Genomic DNA, 27,976 nt, shown 5'->3' with positions numbered 1-27,976 from the left:
ACAGGAAAATGTACGAACCAACTGAAATGAACCACGAAGAATAATAGTGAATGCTAACAGGAAGCTGCAAAAGAATATATTCGAGAAAATACTTGTTACATGAGGTTTAAAAATGAGCAATTTAGACACCGTTGGGAATAAACAGAAACAGAGTAAAAGAAGAGACAAGCAGAGGACTGACAGACGAGGCAGGAAGACAGACCTGCCAAGGACAGGAGCATGGGCTGCACTGCCCAGGCCACGCTCTGTCCTGAGAGCCAGCGGTGGGCGCCTGTCCCACACAGAAAGACGGAATCATCTACAGCCCCAGCATCCGACTGTTAAATAACTAGTATTTCCTGAGCACTTAGGCTGGGCTCTACCCCTTCTCTCCTGAGTGGACACACTCTGAGTTACACGAAAGGGGCAGGCAGACCAGCATCACTGGACTCTGCCCCAGGGACCAGGAAGAGAGGACGAAGCCCTCTTCACTTCACTGCTCTATGATGCCATTTGGTGAGTCTCCTTGTTACCCTTCTTTGTGCTCCTAAGAACTTTTTTTATTGAAAAATGTAGCACAGATAGGAAAGCCCATAATACATCTTTATCAGCTGAAAAGAAATTTTTATAAAATGAATGTCAATACAACCAACACTAGGTCAAAGGAGAACACAGCCCACATTCTAGAAGCTTCCCTGTGCCCCCTGAGCCCACAGCTTCTACTGTTACTCCTGACATTTTATAGTAATCACAGTCTCACTGTAATTAATTAGAAGTTTTATGATCTCAGAACACATCCTGAAAAAACACAATTTAGTTCTGATTTTAAACAGGCAAATGGACACAACGGAATCGTACGTAGGGTGCCTCTCTGTGCCTGCCTCCCCTACCCAGCACCCCTCACGTGCGAGGCTGCTGGCTGCAGGGGACAGGCTATGGCGCATCCATCCCAGGGCCGTGCCACAGTCCACTGCACAAACACCTAACCCTGTATGTAGGTCGTTCAAACAATACTGTGCGTTGCTTATGTCTCTCCCTCCGCATGTGCCCAGGACTCTTCCACACCAGCAGCCATGGGGGCATGACCGTCCCCTGCTTGATCGGACTTCTCCTACGGGGCATTTAGGCTGCTTTCAATTTTCTATTTTATATAAACTTATGTTTGAGATTTTTGCCATTTCCTTTAGACACAGTCCTAGAAGGGGCATTACTATGTCCAAGAATAAAAACCTGCACGGTCACAGAGTGGACCATCCCAAAAACATGTGTTCTGTGCTCACGTGCACTCAGACACAAGTGCACGCACAATCTTCCGTGTCTGTGACAGCAGGATGAAACCCCAGGAACAGTTTCCCGGGACACGCAAGATTCTCTTGTCCTCCACCAGCTCGGCTCCCAGCACCTGGGCCCACAGCACCACTGGGGAGCACCCAGTGCTGAATGACCAAAAGAACTCAAAACCTCCACCCTAAGAATATGCTCAAAGGGGAGGGGCCCACAGCCAGGCGTGCGTCCACTCCAACGTGCACTTCTCAAAAGCCCTCCTGGAGATGTTCGCAGACCTGCAGACAATGAAGTGAGGACAGCTGGCTGTGTGATGGCCCCTGGGTTCTGTTTCAAGGCTATAAAACATTTACCTTTGGGCTGTCTCCACCAGAAGCTTCTTTTTCATTTTCTGGCTGCGAGTTGTCGGCCATTAAATTGAGGTCAGCTGGTATCACACGGCCCATTTTGTACCCAGAAGACCCTGCTCCCCGGGGACTCGATGGGCAGGAGTTTGCAGCACTGTGGACAGGAAAAGGTCACTGCTATCAGTCTATTATAGAACATATGTCACACTGTGCTTCCATGACCCACTGTGATTCCAAGTACAAAGTAGGAGCATATCAGCATTTCCTATAAAACATGGCCTCACTGGTTCTCTGTGAAGTTTAGGATCACTCCAGGAAACACAGGGTAATCAGGTATCTGCTTCACATCTGTTATTTTACATAATCAGAAAACAAACTCTCAAAGGGGGTGGTGGCCCACCTGTTTCACCAGTGAGGAAACCGAGGCTTAGGATGGTTCTGGGACTTACCAAGAACACAGACCGACTTTTTTTTGGTGATGGCCCCAGGGCTCCAGGCTGGCAAAGGGACATAGAGCACATGATCCGCTGACTCCCTCCCCACCAAGGATATGGCCTCCAGCTACACCAGAAAGGTCAGGGACACTCTGGAGAGAGAGCAAGGTGGCCAGGCCAAGCACAGGCAGCAGAGAGGGGATGAGGCCATGGACACGGACCCAGGTGGCATGAGGGCCGGAACCACATGTTTCAAGTCAGCTTGACGCAACACACCCCAAACACAGAAACAGGAACCTATTTTTCCTTTTCCCAATTATGTATGTATGTGTGTGTGTACGTATGTATGTATTAAAGATTTTATTTATTTGAGAGAGACAGTGAGAGACAGCACGAGAGGAGAGGGTCAGAGGGAGAAGCAGACTCCCCATGGAGCTCGGAGCCTGATGCAGGACTCCATCCCGGGACTCCAGGATCATGACCTGAGCCGAAGGCAGTTGCTTAACCAACTGAGCCACCCAGGCGCCCCTATTCATTTATTTTTAAAGTAAACTCTACCCCCAACATGGGGCCAGAACACACGACTCCACGATCAAGAGCTGCGCGTTTCATCGGCTGAGCCAGCCACACACCCACGTGACCCATCTGGAAACACGTGTGCTGTGTTTCACCAGGCAGGGCTAGGGTGCTGCTTCTTGATCTCGGTGATGACTGAAGGCCATCCACACTCATCTGCGGTGATTTCCCAAACCACACATTTGCGCTTCTGCTCCCTTTTCTATGCAGGATCAGACTTGAACAGAGAATGAGCCACGGCAGCAGGGGACGCCGAGGCAGGACAGACTTCTTTAAGAAGCCCATCGGGTGTGCCACAGTAGGTGCGGCCGGACCGGAGGAGCCATGTTTGGAGGAAAAGACAAGTACTATGAATACACAGAAAATTTCTGGAAAAAATACCTAAGAAACAGGAGTTACCTCCAAAAACCTGAGCTCAAAGTAGGGGAGGAGAGGCAAGGGAAGGCGGCGACGCACTCTTGGCCCAGCCACTCTTGCCAGGAACACGCAGGACCAAGACCCGTGCTCCCCGGACGGGGTTTACTTCCGGCCAGGAATGGCGCTCAGAGGACGGGAGAGAGGAGCAGCGGGACCGCACGGAACTCACACGTCGCCGTCGTAAAGACCGGTACCGTGGGAGCAGTGCTGACGTGGGGAAGGTGAGTGGCCCTATGGGCAGGAAGCTTAGTCTGGAAAAGCCAAGTGCACTGTGCCCATAAGCCGTGCGCAGCCAGGCTCCCACGCTGCTGGCCGGTGAGGGCACGACCCGGCTCAACGCCGGCCACAGCGTGAGGGACAGGAGCGGGAGGACAGGCGCGGGGGAAGACGAGAGGAAGACGGAGCAGAAGGTGAGAAGGGGCTGGGTCCGGAGCTGCGCCCCAGCCCTGCCATGTCTACACCACCTGTCCGGTGAGCTGCCTCCAAGGCTGCTGCGCCCGCTGTGGGCTGCCCTCCCATGGGGGCACACAGGGCTTGCTCCTGGTCCTCTGAATTCTGCGTACTTTCTCCCCGTGCTGAACAACAGTGTGGCCAGGCGGTTGCTGGCCGCTGCCTCTCCACGGACACCGGGGCGACTTGGACCACACAGTCACGTGCAGACGAATTCAACCAAGTGGGGGACAGAGGCAGCGGCTACAGCAGAGCGGCTGCAGGAGGAGACGGAGGAGGGAGGGGCCTGAGGCCAAGAGCTGCTGCCACGCGAGACACCAGGCCTGGGGCCGCAGGAGCGGCAGCCCGTCCACGCGTCACTCCCTCCGCTTACGAACAAACCCGACACACAGTCATCTCCGGAAGGCCTACTGCTGATGCCGGTTTCTGAGACAAGAAACAGAAGCGTTCAGCTGCAAGGTGTAAGCCGGAGTCGCCAGTTCTCTGTGGGCCTCCCTGGCCCTGCCACCGGTGGCATCAGCCTGGACAGACACAACGAACCACCCCCACCCCCCCGCCTCCCAGCCGCGCCCTGGACAGACCTGGACGGTAGGAGGCAGACCCAGAGAGTAGCGCGGTGCCCGCCGGCACCTCGGTCTCCATCACCCCCTGCTAAGACCACCACTCCCGGCACCTCCGTCTCCATCACCCCCTGCTAAGACCACCGCTCCCGTCTCCTGAGCGCCGACAGCACCCGAAGACTGGCGCACGCGAGCTCCGCCCCGCCTCCCAGCAGAGCCCCACTCACCCACACGCAGCGATCTAACCTGCTCGAAGCACACATGTCCGCAGGGCCCCGAGGCTGTTCTCGACCTGCGCCTCAGCTATTGCTCTCTGAGCGCTCAGCACAACCTGACCACGGTGCTCTGAGTTCTGGCTTCTGCACCAAGCGTGTGCCCTGAAGCCGCCGACGCACCCAGCCTCTCTTACAACATCGAGGGGAACACAAGTCGGTCGCTCTGCTGTGCTCAAACTCATCAATCCAAAGCACAGGTCATCAGAATTTTCATGAAGTTACAGCAAATTAAAAAAACTCAAAATGCAAATGCAAGTGTATCTCAGAGTTCAGACCAAAATGGCTAATCACCTGCCCCTTCCACTGACACTCAAACACAGGGAGTCCATAAGGGAAGACCAGGAACACGAGGGAACTGTGTTTCACAGGCCGGAAACCGGGAGCAAAGGGTGTTCGAAAACTGAATGCCATGTGCAGCACCTTCGACCCTCCCCACTCCCTTGTGTTCCCCCGGGAAGGGAGCGGCACTGCTGGGTGCTCCTGCCCCCTCCTGGGACTTCTGACGACTTCTGCACCTTTCCCAAGGGAGGAGACGAGGAATGAAAATCAGGATGCGGTCGTGGACATCCCAGCAAGCACGCCCCGCGCCCCGACTCTGTGGTGACCCCTGCCCACATCAGCTGCTGTACCTGATGGTTCCCGTCGGGGAGGGAAGGGGACTGATGAGGTGGGCCATGGTGTCTGGAATGTTGATGGTCAGGGGCGAGATGTGGGCCTGCACAGGCTTCACCGGGGACTCAGGAGCCTCCTGCTTCTCCCTCTTCTCACTGGACAGGGCAGTGAACGTGATCTTGATGTTCGTGCTCGGGAACCTAAACGTGCACCTAAAAAAGAAAAGCCAACTGTCAGCACTAGTCAGCTAGACTGGACGATGGGGCGTCCCACCTGCAGCAGGAAACAGAGCCCAAGTGTCCCCGATGCTCCAGAGCGTCATCTTGTGTGGAGAAGCCATCAAGAACCCCACTTCCAAGCGCACCCCATGTGCTATGATTCAATGAATGAAACCACAAAGAGACATTTCATGACTTTAAAACACTAGTAAATGAATACGTTCTTACACCAGCCAAACCGAAGTATAAAAAAGCCTCAAACATAATTTAATCTGCATTACTTCTTTTAAAATAAACACACAAGTCTATTTCGGTCATTAAGCAACATAATTTTGTGGCGGTTTCTTAATTAAGAAAGAAAAATCATTCCTTTTGAAGAATCCTATCACCTTTTTTACTGAGCAAACAAAAGCCAGAGATATTAAATTCCAGGAGAAAAGGTTTACAATTCAATACTCTGGCTTGGGGCGCCTGGGTGGCTCAGTGGGTTAAGCCGCTGCCTTCGGCTCAGGTCATGATCTCAGGGTTCTCGGATCGAGTCCCGCATCGGGCTCTCTGCTTGGCGGGGAGCCTGCTTCCTTCTCTCTCTCTCTCTCTGCCTGCCTCTCAGTGTACTTGTGATTTCTCTCTGTCAAATAAATAAATAAAATCTTTAAAAAAAAATACTCTGGCTCATCTTTAATAAAGCTTCCTTGACATAACTGAAGTATATTTATTTAAAAAAAAAAAAAAAAAAGGTAATGCAAGCCAAACATTTTTAAAGAATAAAACTTAAAAATAGCCACAGACTCCTGGTCGCTGCCTGATCTCACATCCAGTTAAACAGCGCCTGATCTGTGTGTATATAAATGGCCAAACAAGCAGGTGATGGCCGTCGGCTGACCTCTCCATCTGTCCCCGGGCATCCGTCTCGGTGGTCAGCTCTGTCTGCCATGGAAAGATCCAGCACGTGCAGAGGGCAGAGGTACCTCCCACTTCTGGTGACATCATCAAGGTGACTCTTCCCAGCACTCTAGTTGAGGGCTAGAGTTGTCACTTGCTGACCAAACCCCTCACCTAGAGCTTAGAAGAACCCCTAGGATGTGTGAAGTGGACCCCCAGTTTACACCTGTGGAATTACAAAGTGCCCAGCTTCATATATTAAACAGGTAATTAAAACGAGCAGATCACATGACTAAAACAGGCGAGAAGACCACAGTTAAACGCCTTGCAGCTGCCTCTTTATTGCTGGTGTGAGATGTGAATCAACTCTGGGCTTACAGAAGAATGTGACTAAGACCCCACTGGCCGCTAATTTCTAGCACCACACATATGACAACTGCGGAAGGGTGACTTCTCCTCCTCCTCTCCCACATCCAGTGCCTGAGCCCTGCCTCAGACAGACGATCATTCCCATGTCGCCACGAAGGCCAGGCTGTGAGAGCGAGTGCCACCATCCAGCGTGCAGGCCTCCGGCCCGGCAGAGCGGTTACCTCTCTGTGGCTCAGTCTTCTCACCCACCAAACAGAGATGGCAGCATCTCCCTCTTGAAGTGTCTTGGTGATTAATTCACGTAACATTTAGCAAACACTCAGATGTGTATTAAGATTAAAAAAAAAAAAAAAAAAACACAACCTTCAGCCCAACTTAAGACGTCAATACCTGCTTTTCCTACAGTCCGTCCGTCTGTCCCACCACCACCCTGAGGACATACAGGAGGCCAGCCTCCAGCAGGCCCAAAGCGCACACACACCTGCCGCCGTCCGTGTAGTGCTGAAGCAGCAGAGCACGGTGCACAGCTCGGACGGGGACTCCAGGAAGGTGAGCGCTTCCTCCCCCATGGGGCACACACGTCTCCCAGCGCTTCTCTCTGCATTTCACAAAATAAAGCCACACCCTCCACATTGGTCCTCAGCTTGTACTTTTCCAGAGTGTCCCCCCAACCCCAGCATCCACGCACACAGGATCAGCTGAGTGTTGCCTTAGGGACAGGATACTGCCCCGTCAAGGACAGCCTTCCTTCGTATCTGAGTCTCAAGGCTTCCAAGTAAAGGGGATGACTGACACTGTCCCCTGGTTGTCTCCATGGCACAGTGCCGTTAGGAAACTTCAAACTCCAAGCGCACACGGGGTGTCTAAGTTCAGGCAAGGTGCCATCAGACCACCTGCTGACAGTCTCTGACCAAGAGACTGTGAAACTTCCGTCCTAGCCACACTGCTGCCACCAACTCCACCCCCTTGATAGGCGAAAATGGTGCAATCTCTGGTTTCATTTAAGAGGAAACCTCTTTTCATATGTGTATAAGCCACAAAATACACTTAAAAACCACCCAGACATCCTGGTAACTTTTTATTTCTAATCATGGGTGATGATTACATGGTGAGTTTCTGCGACAATTCACATTACGGTACATGTGCTTTTCTGTACAAACCGTATACTTCAACGGAGAGGGGTTATGATTAAAAGGCTGTCTGTCACCATCTGTCGGACACCCGGGTGGCGCTGTCAGTCGAGCATCTGACTTTTGATTTCGACTCAGGTCATGATCTTCGGGGCCGTGGGATCAAGCCCACATGGGGCTCTATGGTCAGCGTGGGGTCTCCTTCAGATTCTCCCTCCTCGTTCCTCCTCCTCACTCTCAAATAAATAAATAAGATCTTTTGGGGGGGGGCCTTTATTGAAACGACCTCAATTTCAGCTCAGGTCATGATCTCAGGTTCATGGGATCAAGCCCCACACCAGGCCCTGCACTCAGTGGGGAGTCTGCTTGAGATTCTCTCTCTCTCTCTCTCCCTCTGCAACCCCCCTCATGTGCGCTTTCTCTCAAAATAGATAAATCTTAAAAAAAAAAAAAAGCAATATATTGATAATGTGACAAGGGGTTCACAGTACTGTTTCCTATACTTCCGTGCTAACAATGGCCTATTTCTTTACCTGGGCTGTGATTACACTGGTACCTACGTTACAGACGTAAGTGATTTCTCTATGTGGGCTATGTTCAAAGGGAAATACACTACAACGTGTTCAGGCTCCCTATGGACGTCAGTTAGCTATGAGAAACTCACTCTCCTGCAGGATAGGTGAATGACTGATGCTTGACTTTTCTAAGCTAGAAGTAAAGAACAGCAGAATAATTCTGATTAGTTGCCTCACGAAACAAAAAAGAGCAGCAAAACATGATAGTAGCAAGAAGGTGAAGCACCCAGGTGAGGGGGTCCTCCTTGGACCCCCTCAACTACCCGACACCACAACCAAGTGGCCTGACTTTTGGGGCTGGACGGCCCATCCTATCTGTGTCCCCTGATCGACTTCCCTGCTGTGGCAAGGGTGTGAGTGCCCATGTCTCACATGCCTAACGTGAGGTGTTCTTTAAAAATACTTTGGGGGCACCTGGGCTACTCAGTCACTTAAGCAACTGATTCTTGATTATGGCTCAGGTTATAATCTCAGGGTCCTGGGACTGAGCCCCACATCAGGCTCTGTGCTGGGCGTGCAGACTGCTTAAAACACTCTCTGTCCCTCTCCTTCTCCCTGCCTCATGCATGCACACTTGGTTGCACACTTGATTCTTTAAAAACAAACAAAATTTTATATATACATATATATAAAAAATAGAACCTGAAAGATTTGTGATGAAGCTCAATACAATATGAAACTGTGTATAAAACCCTGAAAATTATGAAAAAATAACAGAGAAAAGGGGAAAATGAAGAAATGAACAGTAAGACAAGCTAGTCAGGTTGCAGAATCACAAATCTCTCAGCGAAAACGACCAGAAGCGTGAATCACGGTGCTCAGGGTACTGAGCACCTCTGAGAACTGCGAAGTGGCACATCTTGAACCACAATCAAAACTGACAGCAGCAACACAACAGCTGATGGTTTGTAACACATGTAGAGGACCCTAATAAAAAATTAAGTTTCTTTTACTTGAACAAATGTTACCATGTTAGCATGGACTCAGACTTGCACATACCCCTCCCTCTATTTGGTGCCTGGACTGGGAACTCTTACGCGAGACCCGCATACTAGTGGCCTCAGTCTAAGCTCTGCATAAAGAGACCCGCATACTAGTGGCCTCAGTCTAACCTCCGCATAATGAGACCTGCAGAGCCTCTTGACATCCTTCTCTGCTGTGCCCTGGATCACTCACTCAGACATACTCCCTGAGCTGGAAAAATCTCAGGAGTGTCCTCCTTTTCTGCCTACACAAAAACACATCTATCTGGAGGCAAATTAGTCATTATTAGGTTAACACTAGAATCACTCAAGTTTTTAAAGAGTATTTCAGAAATTTAAAAAACTCCTCGCAATTTGTTGCTTTTACCGAATCCAGTGATCCCCCCACCCCGCCACACACACCAGCACCAACTTGGTTTGGTGCCTTGCAGATGAGGAGACCACCACAGGAGGAGTCAGAGAGACCTGCAGGTACCTCCCCTCCCACCATGGCACAAAGTGGCAGCAGCACCCCTGCTGTGGGGTGCACACCACCTCACCTCTGGGCTTCTTGCTAAAGATAACCAACACGATCTCACCAGGAGGAAAAACATTAGACAAATCCAAATCGAGGGGCATCCTACATAATAACTGGCCTGTCCTCTTCAAAAATGTCAATGCATGGCGCGTCTGGGTGGCTCAGAGGGTTGAGCCTCTGCCTTCAACTCAGGTCATGATCTCAGGGTCCTGGGATCGAGCCCCGTATTGGGCTCTCTGCTCAGCAGGGAGCCTGCTCCCCCCACTCCCCACTGCCTGCCTGTGATCTCCCACTCTCTCTCTGTCATATAAATTAGTAAAATCTTTAAAACAAAAGGTCAATGCCACAGGAGTTAAAGAAAAGCTGAAGGGTGGTGACAAATGAAAAGAGAGGTCAGCGCAACTGTGACCCCATTCTGGAAACAGGTCTGGTTTTTCTTTTGCAGTGAAGGGCATCGGCAAATGGCTGCTGAAGTCTATGCAAGGTCAGCGGGCTACATCGCTGTACTGTGCCAACGCTGACTGGTGCTGGTGCCTACACTGCGGTTAGAGAAGAGAGTGTTTTTAGGAAACGTATGTGGAAAGACTTTAGAGGTAAAAATTCATCATGCACGCAACTTACTCTCAAAAATTTCAGGGGAAAAAAACGAGAGAGGAAAAGAAGGAGCAGGAAATGTTAATATCTGGGGAATCTGGGAAACGGGGATTTTCTGTTCTATTTTTACAGCTTTTCTAGAAGTCTGAAGTAATTTCAAAGAAAAAGAAAATGATGTGGAAACTTTAAAAATATCCAGTGCCAAGCTCAGTGACCTAGGCCATCTGTGCCAGGCTAGGAACTGTGCGCAATGTCCAGAACGTCCATGACAAGGTGAGCACGCACACAGAGAATGTTCCCAGATGACACCTGCCAGTGTTTCCAGAAGTACCCGTCCACACCTGATCGGACCTTTGTCACGGACAAACTGAAGGCCAGTGTTGGGCCACAGCCCTCATCACCATCTCTCTTCGGTGGCAGTCTAGGATATCGAGAGTCCTGTCACTTATCAAGCACAACTTTGTGGGAACCTAACAAAGGTAAAGAAATGTCACCTTGGGGCACCTGGGTGGCTCAGGCAGTTAAGCATCTGCCTTTGGCTCAGGTCCTGATCCAGGAGTCCTGGGACTGAGCCCCGCCTCAGGCTCCTTACTCAGCAGTGAGTCTGTTTCTCCCTCTCCCTCTGTCTCTCTGCCGGTCTGTTCTCTCTAATAAATAAATTAAAAAAAAAAAAAAAAAGTTACCTCACCCTAATTCTCACTGACTCCTGACCCTGTGATCCCCAGTTTGGGGGTACACAAGTCAATGGCCACATTCACACAGTGACCCTGACACCTGCATACTCTCATTCATCCGGCTCAGGTGACATCTGTTACACAACCACACCACCCCATCGCTAGGCTTCAAATTTGACCGAAGCAGCTGTGGTGTGCGGTGATACCATATTCCACACTCTGGAGTTCCTCTTCCCTTGGAAGAGCATCTGTCGCACCTTAAATCCATCAACAGTCTCACAGAGCAGTATTCTCCCAGCCACGTTCCTTCAGCAACCACCGTGGGTCCTGCCCACAACGTCCGCCAGGAGCAAGGCTGAATCCTGCGGTGGTAACAAATGGCCCGCAGGTCTCTGTGGCTCACAGCGAAGGTGTGGATCTAGCCTCTGTCATGCACATACTACAGAGAAGCTGGTCTGCTCCACACTTCCCTCACTCTGGGACCCAAGCTACTGTGGTGGCCCCATTGAAGACACTGCTGGTCCCAAGGCAGAGAGAAAAAAACAGAAGGTAGGATCTGCGTCCTAAGGCCACACTTGTGCACTAACGGCCCACAGGAAGGACGTCTCCTATAAAACACCCCGTTCCCCACGATAGCAATACCAAAGGCGCATCTGTTGAAAATCGTCTCAAGCCCTTTCACCTATGCCGCTGGCCAAAGAGACACTAAGCGGAGTTGCTGACCTGTTTTCCAGGTTAGAAATGAGAGAACAGTTACTCTAACCCATTCACCTTTAACGAGTGACAAAGACAATCTAACGTGAAGAGGAAGAAAAATCCTAATAGTTTAATCTCATGACCGGCAAAGGAAAAGGCTGAGTTAGTAAAAACGTGTTACGGCGGGTGGACCGTGCTCTGGGGCCACTGACGACTTCGCGTGAGCAGCAGTGGTCACCAACAAGGCAGAGGGCGGCAGCGTCTCCCACATCCGAGGAAACGCGTGGGCCGTGACCCTGCAGAGCAGGCTGGAGGTAGGGGTGGGAACGCGGAAACCAGTGAGGAGGCTCCCCAGGAGCCCAGGGTGTGTGTGGCACCTGCGCCTCGGGGGCGGTGAGGACAGAGACGGAAATAAGCAGCCTACGGGACAGCACTAAGTGTGCAGATCCACTGCTCAGTGCGGGCTGAGGGAGGACCTCAGGACGGCTCTGGGGACATCGGTACCATTCGCTAAGATGCGGATGGGTGAGGAACGGGTTAAGTGGACATACGACACATGAGGTGCCCCTCAGCCACCTCCCCAGGGAGACATCCCCCAGTCCTTAGTGAAGCCCGGCTGGAGACACGCCTCGGTGTCCTCAGCACAGAGGGGGCATGTGTGCCACGTCACAGAGGACAGGGAGCCCGAGAAACTCAGCCAGCAGGTATGGCTGCACCTTCGCAACCCAAACAAGCACACGCCCCAGAAAGAGCACTACCACGGGAGTTCCAATGGGACTCCAGTCCCCGCGCAGCCCTGACAGCAAGCCACGCTGTTGTTCCTGCAAAAATGGAAGAAAATTCCTCACCCTGAGCCTTGAGGAAGACGATGGCCAAAGGGACGCTTCCATTCACCATTCTCTCCCACTAGTTTTTTCAGTGGTGTGGAAGAAACTCTGAAACTTATAATGCCACCTTTCCTGAACTGCTGCCTCTACATGATCAAACTCCCCAGTGACTCATCAGTACCCCCTACCCCAAGCTGCCTCTGCCAGGAGCTAGGAGCCCAGCCCCTGAGCAGTCCTGCTGACAGGCCACCCAAGTCAGGACCCCAAGGCTGCCACCACCATCAGTCCAAGACGGCCCCAATGTCTGGCGAGCACTCCCCTGCCCGAGAAGGGGGTTGCGAAGGGACAGCAATGCCAGCCCAGGGAGGGGCGGCACTGCCCCTCCGAAGAAGCAGTAGCTACCGAAAGGGCACAAGTTCTAAGTAGAGAGCGTGACCAAGTTTGAGACAGTTATGGACAATGAAAAATATACTGAGAAAAAAATCAGAAACCCCACGTAGTCTTACTTTTCTCACACCTCAGCAATGAAACTCAAGCAACACCTATCACCTCCGCTTGAACCTCTTACCCTGCAAACTGCTAAAACACCAGTTTTCTATGAAAACGTGTGAAATGTGAGGCGATGGTGTGTATTAAGGCAGGCCAGGCTGTTTTAGTCTCCATGAGGTTCAGCAGGAATCTTCTAATCAGAGCCTCAAAGCCTGCTGCTTCAATGAGACACCTGCAGCCTGGGCTTGGGAACTGCCTGCTGAGTCCTGTCTTTTGAGTAAAGCACTTTACTGCCATGCTTTGCTTCAAAATGACTTAGGTACTGCACAGCTTATGAAATAAAGCTCTTACTCTGGGGGCCCAGGGGTCTGGTTATCTGGGAAGTTTCTAAGGGGGTCCACTCTGGGGGTCCGTGCCAGTTCAGTCACACAGGTGCTGTGCTCAGGAGGGCCCACAAATGAGGTTTACTTAATGCTCTACTGCCACCCTCCTGAAATCCTCAAGAATCTCATTTTTGAACTCGTGCTTTCTAAGTGAAGCCCAATGACACCATGGAGTACAGGCCTGAGGCACGGAGCCCGAGCTCCCCCACATCTTGCCTCCCGCGGGCACCAGCAACCCCCTCCCACAATCATCCTCTGTCCCAAATGGGGCCTGGAAGGGACAGCTCGGGTGTCTGGGAGGGTCTGCACTTGCCCTTTGAGTACCCTTCTGCCTAAGAAAGCTTGATATTAAGTAACAAATGAAAACACCACGGCAGGTTGAGAGAGACCACAGGAGAAGGAAGAGGCCTTTTCCTGTTTTCTCAGTCCACATTTTCACTCTGTACTGGAGCCCAACTATTATGGACTGGCCCTGTGCCCTAAGGTCCTAGAGGTTAGGAAATGGTGCATTTCCACAGGCAGACCTGCTCATGTACCCACACACCTGAAAGCCTCAATTCCAGAAACACTGCTGACCCAATTTAGGGAGCTGCTGCTGGGTTTTCTAGTAACACACGTGACCAGCAGCTTCACAAGTTGCTGCCCAGTGCTTCTGAGTTTTTCTCTGGTTTGGAGAAGAACTGTGTTTGTTTTTTGTTATTACCCCACTCCCCATTCGTTGTCAGGGGAAAGGCCGACCTAGGAGAGCACCTTCAAGACCCTGATGCCAGGCTCGGGGTGAGGATGGCATGGTCGACTGTAATGCTTTGTGCTTCCAGCAGCCTTATGAAACACGGTACAGACTCTACCTTAATTTTCAGTATGTAATCCTCGATCATTTAGGACACACTCAAGACTAAGGAGGACTTCCATTAATTGTGCAAAATAAGCCCATCCGCCCTCTCTCGTGTGAAAGGCCACAGGCACGGCTCTTGGTGCAGACGACGGGCTGGTCCCTGTCTCACGGACAGCAGCAGCAGACAAGTGCACTGAGCATACAGTAGGTGCCAGTGAGAAGAAACAGTCCGCTGAGGTGGGCCTCCTCCTGGGATTCCTCTTTCCCAAACTCGCCCGCACGCGCACGCTGAGACCAGAGCAGGTTCTCCACCACACACACGTCTTGCCCAGACTTCACTCCTAAGAGCAGCGCTGGTGCAGTGCCTGGGCTCCTCCCCTGTCCTCAGTCCACAGCACTTCCTTCTGCTAATGCAGAACACCAGGAGCCTCCGAAGAGCTTTGACTGTACACGCTTCTGTGAAAAATGAAGGAGCAGCTAATGAGTATGAACGATATAGGAATCATAAGCCGTCAAGAAGTGAAAAGGCGGGCGCTGGTGGGGCTCCCTCAGTGAAGCATCCGACCCTTGCCTCTGCCTCAGATCATGATCTCAGAGTCCTCTCATCAAGCCCCCGGCAAGGGGCTCTGTCCTCAGCAAGGAGTCTGCTTGAGATTCATTCTCTCTCTCTCTCTCTCCCTCTGCCCTTCCCTCCCACTCTCCCTCTCTGGGGGAAAAAAAAATGAAAAGGCAAGGAACAAAATAGGAGGAATATTTAAAATACACATAACTCCCAAATGATTTGTGTTCAGGACATATAAAGTTCAACAATAAGAGCACAAACAGCCCATTTAAAATGGTCAAACAGACTTCTAATAAACAAGATACAGGGGTGCCTGGCTGGCCCAGTCAGCGGAACATGCCACTCTTGATCTTGGGGTCATGAGTTCAAGCCCCACAGTGGGCCTAGAGTTTATTTTAAAAAAACAACAACAAAACAAAACAAAACAAAAAGATGATGACGGACACAGGAATGGTTAACAAGTATATGAAAAGATGCTCAACATCATTAGTCTTCAGTGAAATGCTATTCGAACCACAATGAGATACTACGACATATCCACGGAGTGGCTAATATAAAGACTGACAAAACCAAGCACTGACAAGGACACAGAGCGACTAGAACTTTCCCACACTGCTGGTGGGATACAAAATGGAAAAGTCTGTCCGCTTATTTGGCCTGGAGAAACGAAAGTGTCTGTCCAGTCAAAGACTTGTTCATGAATGTTCACAGAAGCATGATCCAAAACAGTACACACTGGAAATTTCCCAGATGACCAGCAACTGGTGAAAGGACCAACCAATGGTGGGTATGTCCACACAAGAAAGTACTTCTCAAACAGCACTCAACAATGACAAAGGAAAAACTGCCCAAACAAGCAACATGGATGAGTCTCAGAAAGGTTAATCGGGAGAAGACTGGAGAATATACACTGTATAACTCACTTCGTAAGAAATCCGAGAAGACAGGACGAGTCTAGAAGCATGTGAGTGACCACCCGGGACTTGTAGTGGGGGTGATGAGGCAAGACTGCAAAGAGACAGGAGGAAGATCTTGTGGAAGAAACATCCTATTATCTTTTTAAAAGATTTTTATTTGTTTGTTTGAGAAACAGAGAGAGAGAAGGAGAGAGGGCATGAGGTAGGAGGGCTGCAGGGGGCAGCAGACCCGCCGCCGAGCAGGGAGCCCGATGCGGAACTCAACCCCAGGACTCCAGGATCATGACCTGAGCTGAAGGCAGTCTTGGAACCAACTGAGCCACCCAAGCACCCCTCCTACTATTTTGACTCGAGTTTTGGTTACATGGGTACATACATCTGCCAAAACTCTTTGAGAGGCACCTTTAAAATAATGGTCTTATCCTATGTAAAATATACCTCAAAAAACTGACATCTAAAAAAAATAATCTGGCAACAACATATTCATATATGTGTAAGTTATATCACTGTATTATACACTATAAAAAAGAAAAACAAACAAACAGGATGAAAAAAATAACAAGTACATTTTCTTCCTAAACTCTAAAAGATCATCTCAATCTTGGTGCACACACCAACCGTGGAGACTAATATCCTAGAGACAATGTCACTTTTGTTTTACCTGTGAAGTTCCATGCACAAGGAATACAGTGTCTAGGATTGTGGGGGGCGCCCCACTTTACTGAAATATAACTGCAGTATATAATATGGTATAAATTTAAAGTGTACAATGTAATGATCTGATATGTATGTATTACAAAATGATTATCCCAAATAAAGTTAGTTAACATCTATAGCCTTACAGTTCCAATTTTGTGTGCATGTGGTGAAAACTTTAAAGATCAACTCACCTAGCAACTTCCAATTAAACAACAGAATATTGTTAACTATAGACACTACGCTGTATATTATGTCTTTAGAACTTCTTATCTGAATACTGGAAGTCCATGCTGCTTACCATCTTCACCCTTCCTCTCCACCCTAGGACTGTATTTTCTAGATCATTAATAAGGCTGCCAATTAAATAATAGTAAGAGAGATTACTGCATTGAGTTCCTTATCAAATGGTGAGTTTTTACATATGCTTGACATTTGGTAAGGCATTTCATCCTTCGGGCACTTTATCAAAAGATTAATTTCCACTTCATAGGAACAGAAAAGCATAACCCAGAAGGGAATGGCAAGGTCTGCTTTCTGAACAGGCGGCTCTGACATGGGACTACCCTCCACCACACTGAGGTGAGCTGCACTTAAGAGATGAACATCTGCGGAACCTGCAGGAAAGCGTTCTGAAAATACTACACCGAATGGTCAGTAAGCACATGAAATGATCCTCAACATCATTCGTCATCAAGAGAAATGCAAATTACAACCACAAACCACCACCACTACTCCCCCACTACAAACCCAATATGAAAAAGAGAGTGCCAAGCTGAGGAAGCAGAGAAGCCAAGTGAGTGCCCCTAACACAGCGTCAGCGGGGCGCAAATCGTACAGCATTTTCCAAAGTGGCTGCACCTATGAAAGCTGCACATGCGCACATGCTGTGAGCCAGCACGGCCGTGGAGCCAAGAAGCATACCCAACAGAAATGTGCGTGCTCATCAAAACACAGGAATCACAAATTTTCAATTACAAAAAGTCTTCCAACTTAAAAAATACCTAGAAAATGCAGCAGCACTGTCCATTATAACAGACCCAAAATAAAATTACCTCACTGTCCAACTACAGCAGAATATCAAATTATGGTACAGTCACATCACTGAATACGTCACGGCAATGAGAATGAGTGACTCACAGCTAGCACAAATAAATGGGCTACTCTGACAATCATTTCATTCAGTGAAAAGCCAACAGCATTCTCCGAAGTCCATGATTCCATGTATATGAAGTTCAAAAGCAAACAAAACAATGTCTAGTTTAGAATTCAGGACAACGGGGGGCGCCTGGGTGGCTCAGTGGGTTAAGCCGCTGCCTTCGGCTCAGGTCATGATCTCAGGGTCCTGGGATCGAGTCCCACATCGGGCTCTCTGCTCAGCAGGGAGCCTGCTTCCTCCTCTCTCTCTCCTGCCTCTCTGCCTGCTTGTGATCTCTCTCTGTCAAATAAATAAATAAAATCTTTAAAAAAAAAAAAAAAAAGAATTCAGGACAACGGTTCTGTGGCTGGGAGGGGCCCTTGTGGAGCGCGGATGATGCACACAGTTTCTTAACTGGGGGCAGATTACGTGGCAAGTAGTCATGAAGCTTTGCACTGAGGAGCTGTACACTTTGTGTGTGTGCCCTGCGCTGAAACAACAGTAGTTGTGGGAGAGGCAATTACGAAATTACTCTCAAGGTCCAGGTGAGAAATCAGTAAGTCAAGAGCTACGTAGAAGGAAGGTAAGGGACAGGTGTCGTGAAATGACTGAGGCAGAGCCATGATGCGACCAACGCAGAGAAGCAGAACAGACCCCAGACAGGGTGAGTCCACCAACCTGGCTGGACCCCACCGGCTCACAGGAGGAAAGGAGAGCACCTGAACCAGACAGAAATAGGACCGCAGACTGAGAGCTGGAGGCTTTGAAGCTACTGAATGAGGATAGCCACCGGTCGGCATCTTGCTCCTCGTAACCCTACTACAATGACTTGCCTTCAAGCAGCCCTACAACCGCATACGGGTCCACACTCCCTTGTTCACAAATTCCAAGAGACAAATGGCTCCAAAAACCCTGACCTGAAATTGTCTGACAGCCAATTCTGACCCAAACTAAGAAGGAACTAATTATAGCTTTTAATTATCCTGCTTAGAATATTCGTGTATTTCATGACAGAAATTCTAATGTGCCGAATTACAGGGTGCTAGGAGTGTGAAATCATATAAAGGACACATACTGACTACTTTTCTAAGATCCAAACCACTCTGACTCTGAAACGCCGCTGGCTCCGAGGCCTGAGGGGGGATCTGTGTATGTACCACCTGTCAGCTAGGCATCGTGCCATTTCCCCCAAAATTTTCTCCAGAAATAGTCTGATTTAAGGGGAAATCCGAGCACTTGCTTGAAAAAGAATAACTCCATAAAGCTACAGTCTAGAACAGAATACCAGTTAGTATTTCTATTGTCATTAATAGGCAATGAATTCATATATGTAAAATTTAAAAGCTACAAAAGAGTGAAAACTAAAAATATCAAGATTCCCTCCTTCTTTAGGCATTCCCACTGCTCTGGTTTCTTTCTTTCTTTCTTTTAAAAATTAACATATCATGTATTATTTGTTTCAGGGATACAGGTCTCTGATTCATCAGTCTTAATTCACAGCACTCACCACAACACACACCCTACCCAGTGCCCATTTCCCAGCCACCCCTCCACTCCAGCAACCCTCAGTTTGTTCCCTGGGATTAAGAGTCTTTTATGCTTTATCTCCCTCTCTCAGGTCATCTTGTTTATTTCCCTCTCTTCCTCATGATCCTCTGCCTTGTTTCTCAAATTCTGCATATCAGTAAGATCATATAATTGTCTTTCTCTGATTGACTTATTTCACTCAGGATAATACCCTCTAGGTCCATTCACATTGCTGCAAATGGCAAGGTTTCATATTTTTGATGGCTGCATAGTATTCCTGTGTGTGTGTGTGTGTGTGTGTGTGTGTGTGTGTGTACACGCACACATGCCACATCTTCTCTATCCATTCATCTGTCGATGGACATCTAAGCTCTTTCTGTAGTTTGGCTGCTGCAGACATTGCTACTATGAACACTGGGGTGCAGGTGCCCCTTCGAGTCACTACATTTGTATCTTTGGGGTAAATACCTCGTAGTGCGATTGCTGGGTCATAGGGTAGCTCTATTTTCAACTTTTTGAGGAAACTCCATGCTTTTTTCCAGAGTGGCTGCACCAGCTTGCATTCCCACCAACAGTGTAGGAGGATCCCCCTTTCTCCGCATCCTCGCCAACACTTGTAGTTTCCTGACTTGTTAATTTTAGCCATCCTGACTGGTGTGAAGTGGTATCTCACCGTGGTTTTGATCTGTATTTCCCTGATGCCGAGTGAGGTGGAGTACTTTCTCATCTGTCTGTTGGCCATCCGGATGTTTTCTTTGTAGAAATGTCTGTTCGTGTCTTCTGCCATTTTTCAATTGTATTGTTTGTTCTTTGGGTGTTGAGGCTCTAGTTTCTAATGACAGCTCTCAAAAGTAGACCCCAGAACTACTAAACTATTCAAATAAAAAGGTAAATAAACAAACCCTGGGCTCCAAGCAGAAGAACGGTGCCTGCCTCCCTGCTTACAACCATTTCCTTACCTTCCCAACACGGAACCCCAAAGGTGGCACTTGCAAAGCTCTCTTTAAGAAAGGTTTGTCTAGGGGCGCCTGGGTGGCTCAGTGGGTTAAGCCGCTGCCTTCGGCTCAGGTCATGATCTCAGGGTCCTGGGATCGAGTCCCGCATCGGGCTCTCTGCTCAGCAGGGAGCCTGCTTCCTCCTCTCTCTCTCTCTGCCTGCCTCTCTGCCTGCTTGTGATTTCTCTCTGTCAAATAAATAAATAAAATCTTAAAAAAAAAAAAAAAAAAAAAAAAGAAAGAAAGGTTTGTCTACCCCTGGCCAGACTTATCAAGAAGAAAAGAGAAAGGACCCAAATAAATAAAATCATGAATGAAAGAGGAGAGATCAAAACCAACACCAAAGAAATACAAACAATTTTAAGAACATATTATGAGCAACTATATGCCAGCAAATTTGACAATCTGGAAGAAATGGATGCATTTCTAGAGACATATAAACTACCACAACTGAACTAGGAAGAAACAGAAAACCTGAACAGACCCATAACCAGTAAGGAGATTGAAGCAGTCATCACAAATCTCCCAACAAGCGCCCAGGGCCAGACAGCTTCCCAAGGAAGGAAGATCTTTAAAACATTTTAAACATTTAAACATTTAAAGAAGAACTAATTCCTATTCTCCTGAAACTGTTCCAAAAAACAGAAATGGAAGGAAAACTCCCAAACTCATTTTATGAGGCCAGCATCACCTTGATCCCCAAACCAAAGATCCCATCAAAAAAGAGAATTACAGACCAATATCCTTGACGAACACAGATGCGAAAATTCTCACCAAAATACTAGCCAATAGGATCCCACAGTACATTAAGAGGATTATTCACCACACCCAAGTGGGATTGATTCCAAGGCTGCAAGGTTGGTTCAACATCCGCAAATCAATTAATGTGATACAATACATTAATAAAAGAAAAAACCAAGAAACACAGGATACTCTCAATAGATGCTGAAAAAGCATTTAACAAAGTACAACATCCTTTCTTGGTCCAAACTCTTCACAGTGTAGGGATAGAGGGTACACACCTCAATATCATCAAAGTCATCTATGAAAAACCCACCACGAATATCATTCTCAATGGAGAAAAACTGAGAGCTTCTCCCCTAAGGTCAGGAACACGGCAGGGATGTCCATTATCACCACTGCTATTCGACATAGTACTAGAGTCCCAGCCTGAGCAATCAGACAACAAAAAGAAATTAAAGGCATCCAAATTGGCAAAGAATAAGTCAAGCTATCACTCTGCAGATGATATGATACTTTATGTGGAAAACCCAAGAGACTCCACTCCAAATCTGCTAGAACTTGTACAGGAATTCAGTAAAGTATCAGGATAGAAAATCAATGCACAGAAGTCAGTTGCATTTCTATACACCAACAAGAGAGAAGAAAGAGAAATTAAGGAGTCAATCCCATTTACAATTGCGCCCAAAACCATGAGATCCCTAGTAATAAACCTAACCAAAGAGGCAAAGATTCCATACTCAGAAAACTATAAAGTACTCATGAAAGAAATTGAGGAAGACACAAAGAAATGGAAAAGTGTTCCATGCACATGGATTGGAAGAACAAATATTGTGAAAAGGTCTATGCTACCTAAAGCAATCTACACGTTTAAGGCAATCCTTATCAAAACACCATCCATTTTTTTCAAAGAAATGGAACAAATAATCCTAAAATTTATATTGAGGAAAGACCTCGAATAGCCAGAGGAATGTTGAAAAAGAAAGCCAAAGTTGCCGGCATCAAAATTCCAGACTTCAAGCTCTATTACAAAGCTGTCATCATCAAGACAGCATGGTACCGGCACAAAAACAGACACATAGATCAATGGAACAGAATAGAGAGCCCAGATATGGACCCTCAACTCTATGGTCAACTAATCTTTGACAAAGCAGGAAAGAATGTCCAATGGAAAAAAGACAGTCTCTTCAACAAATGGTGTTGGGAAAATTGGACAGCCACATGCAGAAAAATGAAACTGGATCATTTCCTTACACAACACATGAAAATAGACTCAAAATGGATGAAGGACCTCAGTGTGAGACAGGAGTCCATCAAAATCCTTGAGGAGAACACAGGCAGCACAGGCAGCAACCTCTTTGACCTCAGCCGCAGCAATTTTTTCCTAGGAACATCGCCAAAGGCAAGGGAAGCAAGGGCAAAAATGAACTACTGGGACGCCATCAAGATCAAAAGCTTTTGCACAGCAAAGGAAACAGTTAAAAACAAAAGACAACTGACAGAATGGGAGAAGATATTTGCAAACAACACAACGGATAAAGGGCTAGTATCCAAAATCTATAAAAAATACTTATCAAACTCAACACCCAAAGAGCAAATAATCCAATCAAGAAACAGGCAGAGGACATGAACAGACATTTCTGCAAAGAAGACATCCAGATGGCCAACAGACACATGAGAAAGTGCTCCACCTCACTCGGCATCAGGGAAATACAAATCAAAACCACGATGAGATACCATCTCACACCAGTCAGGATGGCTAAAATTAACAAGTCAGGAAACTACAAGTGTTGGCGAGGATGCGGAGAAAGGGGAACCCTCCTGCACTGTTGGTGGGAATGCAAGCTGGTGCAGCCACTCTGGAAAACAGCATGGAATTTCCTCAAAAAGTTGAAAATAGAGCTACCCTATGACCCAGCAATCGCACTACTGGGTATTTACCCTAAAGATACAAATGTAGTGATCCGAAGGGGCACGTGTACCCGAATGTTTATAGCAGCAATGTCCATGATAGCCAAACTATGGAAAGAGCTTAGATGTCCATCAACAGATGAACGGATAAAGAAGATGTGGTATATATACGCAATGGAATACTATGCAGCCACCAAAAGAAACGAAATCTTGCCATTTGTGACGATGTGGATGAACTAGAGGGTATTGTGCTTACTGAAATAAGTCAATCAGGGAAAGACAATTATCATACGATCTCCCTGATATGAGGAAGTGGAGATCCAATGTGGGGAGTTTGGGGGGGGGTAGGAAAGGAATAAATGAAACAAGATGGGATCGGGAGGGAGACAAACCATAAGAGACTCTTCATCTCACAAAACAAACTGAGGGAAGGGCACCTGGGTGGCTCGTGGGTTAAATAAAACCTCTGCCTTCAGCTCAGGTCATGATCTCAGGGTCCTGGGATCGAGCCCCGCATCGGGCTCTCTGCTCAGCGGGGAGCCTGCTTTCTCCTCTCTCTCTCCCTGCCTGCCTCTCTGCCTACTTGTGATCTCTGTCAAATAAATAAATAAAATCTTTACCAAACAAACAAACAAACAAACTGAGGGTTGCCGGGGCGGGGGGGGGGATAGGGAGAGGGTGGTTGGGTTATGGACACTGGGGAAGGTATGTGCTATGAAGTGTAAATCTGGTGATTCACAGACCTGTACCCCTGGAGCTAATAATACATTGTATGTTAATAAAAAATTTAAAAATTAAAAAATAAAAAGAAAGGTTTGTCTATATGCAACAAGCTCTTTTTTACCTACTGCCTCACTGGCAACTAGAATCCTACTTTTGAGTCACATTTGACCCTCAAAAATTTGAGCAGCCTCCATGAATGACCAAATCACAACATAGTACTCTTTAAAAAAGACATCTTGGGATGCCTGGGTGGCTCAGTTGGTTAAGCATCTGCCTTTGGCTCAGGTCAGGATCCCAGGGTCTTGGGATTGAGCCCTGTGTTGCGCTCCCTGCTTAGCGGGGAGCCTGCTTCTCCCTCTGTCTGTAGCTCTCTCTGCTTGTGCGTGCTCTCTGACAAATAAAACCTTTAAAAAGAAAGAAGAAAGAAAGAAAGAAAGAAAAAGGGAGGGAGGGAGAGAGGGAGGAAGGAGACATTTCATCAGGAAATCCTGACACAGGACATTATGCTATGTGAAATAAGCCAGATACAAAAGGACAAATATTGTATGATTCCATATGAGGTCCCTGGAGTAGTCAAATTTATACAGACAAAAGTAGATTGATGGGGCCGGGAGAGGGGGCTGGGAACAGGGGAATGGGCAGTAATGTCTAATGGGGACAGAGTTTCAGTTTTATAAGAAAGTAGTTTGCAGATGGACAGTGATGACAGTCACACAACAACGAGAAAGTGCTTTTCACTGTACATGTGAAAAGTGGTTATGATGATAATTATTTTTTAATTAGGCTCCATGCCCAGTAGAGAACCCAACATAGGGCTTGAACAACCCCAAGATTGAGACTTGAGCTGAGATCAAGAGTCAGATACTTAACTGACTAAGCCACCAAGGCGCCCCTAAGATAGTTTTGTGTAATGTGCATTTTACCACAAATTTTTATTAATTTTTTAAAGATTTTATTTATTTGACAGAGAGAGAGAGAAAGACAGTGAGAGACTGAGCACAAGTAGGGGAAGTGGCAGGCAGGCAGGCAGGCAGAGGGAGTGGGAGAAGCAGGCCCCCTGCCAAGCAAGGATGCGGGGCTCGATCCCAGAACCCTGGAACCATAACTTGAGCCAAAGGCAGACACCTAACTGACTGAGCCACTCAGATGCCCTGTATTTTACCAAAAAAATTTTTTTTAAGATTTTATTTATTTATTTGACAGATCGCAAGTAGGCAGAGAGGCAGGCAAAGAGAGAGAGAGACAGAGAGAGAGGGGGAAGCAGGTTCCCCGCTGAGCAGAGAGCCCAATGCAGGGCTTGATCCCAGGATCCAGAGATCATGACCTGAGCTGAAGGCAGAGGCTTAACCCACTGAGCCACCCAGGTGCCCCTTTTACCACGAATTTTAAAAACTTTAAGAGCACTTAAAATTGTGTCTGGAATATAGCAAGCAACTCATAGGTATTGTTTCTTTCCTTTTTTTTTTTTTTTAAGACATTTCATCAAGAGAATAAGAAGACAAGCCAAACTAAAGGAAGTATTTGCAAAAGACATAGCTGATAAAAGGCTGTTACCTAAAACATACAAAGAACTCTTAAAACTCAACAAGAAAACAACTCGATTTAAAAATGAGCAAAAGAGGGGCGCCTTGGTGGCTCAGTGGGTTAAAGCCTCTGCCTTCAGCTCAGGTCATGATCTTGGGGTCCTGGGATCGAGCCCCACATTGGGCTCTCTTGCTCTCTCTCTCTGCCTGTCTGCCTACTTGTGATCTCTGTCTGTCAAATAAATAAATAAAATCTTTAAAAAAAATGAGCAAAAGATCTGAACAGACACTTCTCCAATGAAAATAAACAGACGGCAAACAAATATATGAAAAGACGCTTCACATCATGTCACCAAGGAAAGGCAAATGAAAATGACACGCACAACAAAATGGATGAATCTCAAAATACCACAGCGAGGGGACGAAGTCAGGCACAAAACACTATGTACTCTGAATCCACTTCTGTGAAATTCTAGAACAAGCAAAATTAATCTATAGTCACAGAAGCACATCAGTGACTGCCTGGGGCTAGATGTTGTAAGGAGACAAAAAGAAACTTTTCTGGGTAATGGAACTGTTCTCTACTTGGATCACAGTGGTGGCTGTACAGGTGTGTCATTTGTCAAAACTCACTGAATTGTACACTACTGGTGTATTTTATTGTATGCGAGTTATGCCCTAATCAACTGGATTTTTTTTTTAAGATTTTATTTATTTATTTGTCATAGAGAGAGAGAAGCGAGAGCAAGCACAGGCAGACAGAGTGGCAGGCAGAGGCAGAGGGAGAAGGAGAAGCAGGCTCGATGTGGGACTCGATCCCAGGACGCCGGGATCATGACCTGAGCCAAGGCAGCCGCTTAACCCACTGAGCCACCCAGGCGTCCCTAATCAACTGGATTTTAAGGGGAAAAAAATGAGAAACCACTGCACACCTACTAGAGTGACTAAAATCTGGAACACTGACGATACCAAACGCCGGCAAGGATGCAGAGCCATAGAAACTATCACTGCTGGTGGGAATGCAAAACCAGTTCAACCACTTTGGAAGACAGTCTGTCAGTCTCTCTCTTTTTTTTTTTTTTTTTTTTAATATTTTATTTATTTATTTGACAGAGAGAGAGAGAGAGATCACAAGCAGGCAGAGAGGCAGGCAGGAAGCAGGCTCCCTGCTGAGCAGGGAGCCCAATTTGGGGCTTGATCCCAGGACCCTGAGATCATGACCTGGGCTGAGGGCAGAGCTTTAACCCACTGAGCCACCCAGGCACCCGGTCTGTTAGTTTCTTACAAAAATATACTCTTACCATGTGACCTAGCAACGGTGCTCTTTGGTATTTACCCAAAGGAGCTGAAAAACATGTCTGTACAAAACACTGCACGTGCATGTTTATAGCAGCTTTACTCCTAACTGCCAAAACTGGGAAGCAACCAAAATGTCCTTCAGTAGGCGAACGGATGGGTAAACTGTGGAACATTCAGACAATCAAATTATCCAGCACTAAAAAAGAAGTGAGCTTTCAAACCATGAAAAGAAACCATTTCTTATTTCCTATTCCCATTTCCTATTTCCTCCATAGGAAACATAAATGTGCGTTCCCCGGAGAAAGAAGGCCATCTGAAAGAGGCCGCGGAGCGCAGGATTCCAACCCCAGGACGTTCTGGAAACAGCAGAGCTGGGGGGCAGCAGGATCAGTGGGTACCAAGGACAGAGCTGGGGCGGGGGAAGGATGAACAGAGCACAGAGAACTGTCGGATGGCAAGACTGCTCCGTAGGAGACCACGATGGTGGACACACGTCATTACACACGTGTGCAAACCCACAGAACGCACAGCGGCAAGAGCGAGCCGTGACGTACGCCACGGGTTCCGCTTGATTACGACCTGTAACAAATACACTGCTCTGATGAGGACACCGACAGCGGGCGAGGCTGCGTGTGTAGAGCGGGGGTTCACAGGAAATCTGTTATCTCCTGCTCAATTCTGCTATGAATTTAAAACTGCTCTAAAAATAAAGTCTATTACCAAAACAAAAAGGACCTTTCAAAATATCCTAATAACATGTCCAGTTTCATTTAGCTGGCATTTCCAAATAGCTGAATAGTTGAAGGAGAAAACAGATTTAGAAAACACTGAACCCTCACAGGGGAAAGGACCTCTGACTTATGATGGGGGTTGGGGGGTCCACACTGGTAACATTATGTCTTTAAATCCCCTCAAGAAGGGGGCGCCTGGGTGGCTCAGTGGGTTAAGCCGCTGCCTTCGGCTTGGGTCAATGATCTCGGGGTCCTGGGATCGAGCCCCGCATCGGGCTCTCTGCTCAGCAAGGAGCCTGCTACCCTCTCTCTCTCTGCCTGCCTCTCCGTCTACTTGTGCTCTCTCTGTCAAATAAATAATAAAATCTTCAAAAAAATAAAAATAAAAAAAAATAAATCCCCTCAAGAAGTTCAACTGACCTCACATCTCCTTCCCAAGGTAAATAACCTTAAGACTGGCCAAAGACAGTCTTAAAAGGGATAAACAAGAGAAAAAACACAGACAACATAGTAAGTACAACCTGCACACTGGGTGACCAACTCCTGGCCAGTGCAGCTCTGGCCATACTTGGCCCCTTCATCTCCCCTGCCTGCAGGCTCCTTTTCGATTTTTCTCCCTTCTAATCTCTGGCAAGCCACTATGAGCTTTAAAGATACAATGCAGTTAAGACAGTAAGCTAAGGTCATTAAGACCCTTTTCAGACATTTACCAGCAGTTTTCCTTCAAGTGCTGCATCTGGTTGTCACAGAAGTTGTTAAATTGTAACAGATTTTTTTAAAAAAAGATTTTATTTATTCATTTGAGAGAAAGAGAGCGAGTTGGGGCAGAGGGAGAAGCAGACTCCCCACCAAGGGGGGAAGCCTGTCACAGGACTCGATGCCAGGACCCTGGCATCATGACCTAAACCAAAGGAAGATGCTTAACCGACTGAGCCACCCAGGTGCTCCTAGATTTAATTTAATAAACAGAAATTTTTAATTGTTAGACATTCAGAATCTGCAACTACTTTTTAAAATCCTAACTCTATAAAGTTGCTCATCTCAGGAGCGCGTTCTTCGACAGCTTCTTCAGAACACGCCTATCCCTCTCCCTACAACAGAGCTGGC

At 47.5% G+C, this 27,976-nt stretch overlaps 1 protein-coding gene and 1 long non-coding RNA gene across 4 annotated transcripts in view; both read right to left on the bottom strand.

The window, feature by feature from the left end:
• Positions 1–27,976, bottom strand: part of FOXK2 (forkhead box K2) — a 70,541-nt gene that overhangs the window by 19,989 nt on the left and 22,576 nt on the right. For 2 of the 3 annotated variants that reach the window (XM_082705572.1, XM_082705574.1), the window contains exons 2-4: positions 6,885–7,001; positions 4,952–5,146; positions 1,617–1,764 (exon numbers count right to left, since the gene is read on the bottom strand). In XM_082705572.1, the coding sequence (XP_082561698.1) occupies positions 1,617–1,764; positions 4,952–5,146; positions 6,885–7,001 (460 nt within the window). The remainder of the gene's footprint in view (positions 1–1,616; positions 1,765–4,951; positions 5,147–6,884; positions 7,002–27,976) is intronic. The other variant, XM_082705573.1, reaches the window with a different exon arrangement.
• LOC309850984 lies at positions 7,469–15,720 on the bottom strand. The gene is made up of 3 exons (XR_014304563.1): positions 15,592–15,720; positions 9,221–14,562; positions 7,469–9,178 (listed from the first exon to the last, which is right to left on the bottom strand). It is a non-coding gene; the product is annotated as an uncharacterized lncRNA (long non-coding RNA).

Source organism: Mustela nivalis, assembly GCF_964662115.1.
Source record: "Mustela nivalis genome assembly, chromosome: 17".
NCBI classification, from domain to species: domain Eukaryota; kingdom Metazoa; phylum Chordata; class Mammalia; order Carnivora; family Mustelidae; genus Mustela; species Mustela nivalis.
Note: the sequence above shows the minus strand (reverse complement) of the source record. Positions and strands in the feature narration are given on the sequence as shown.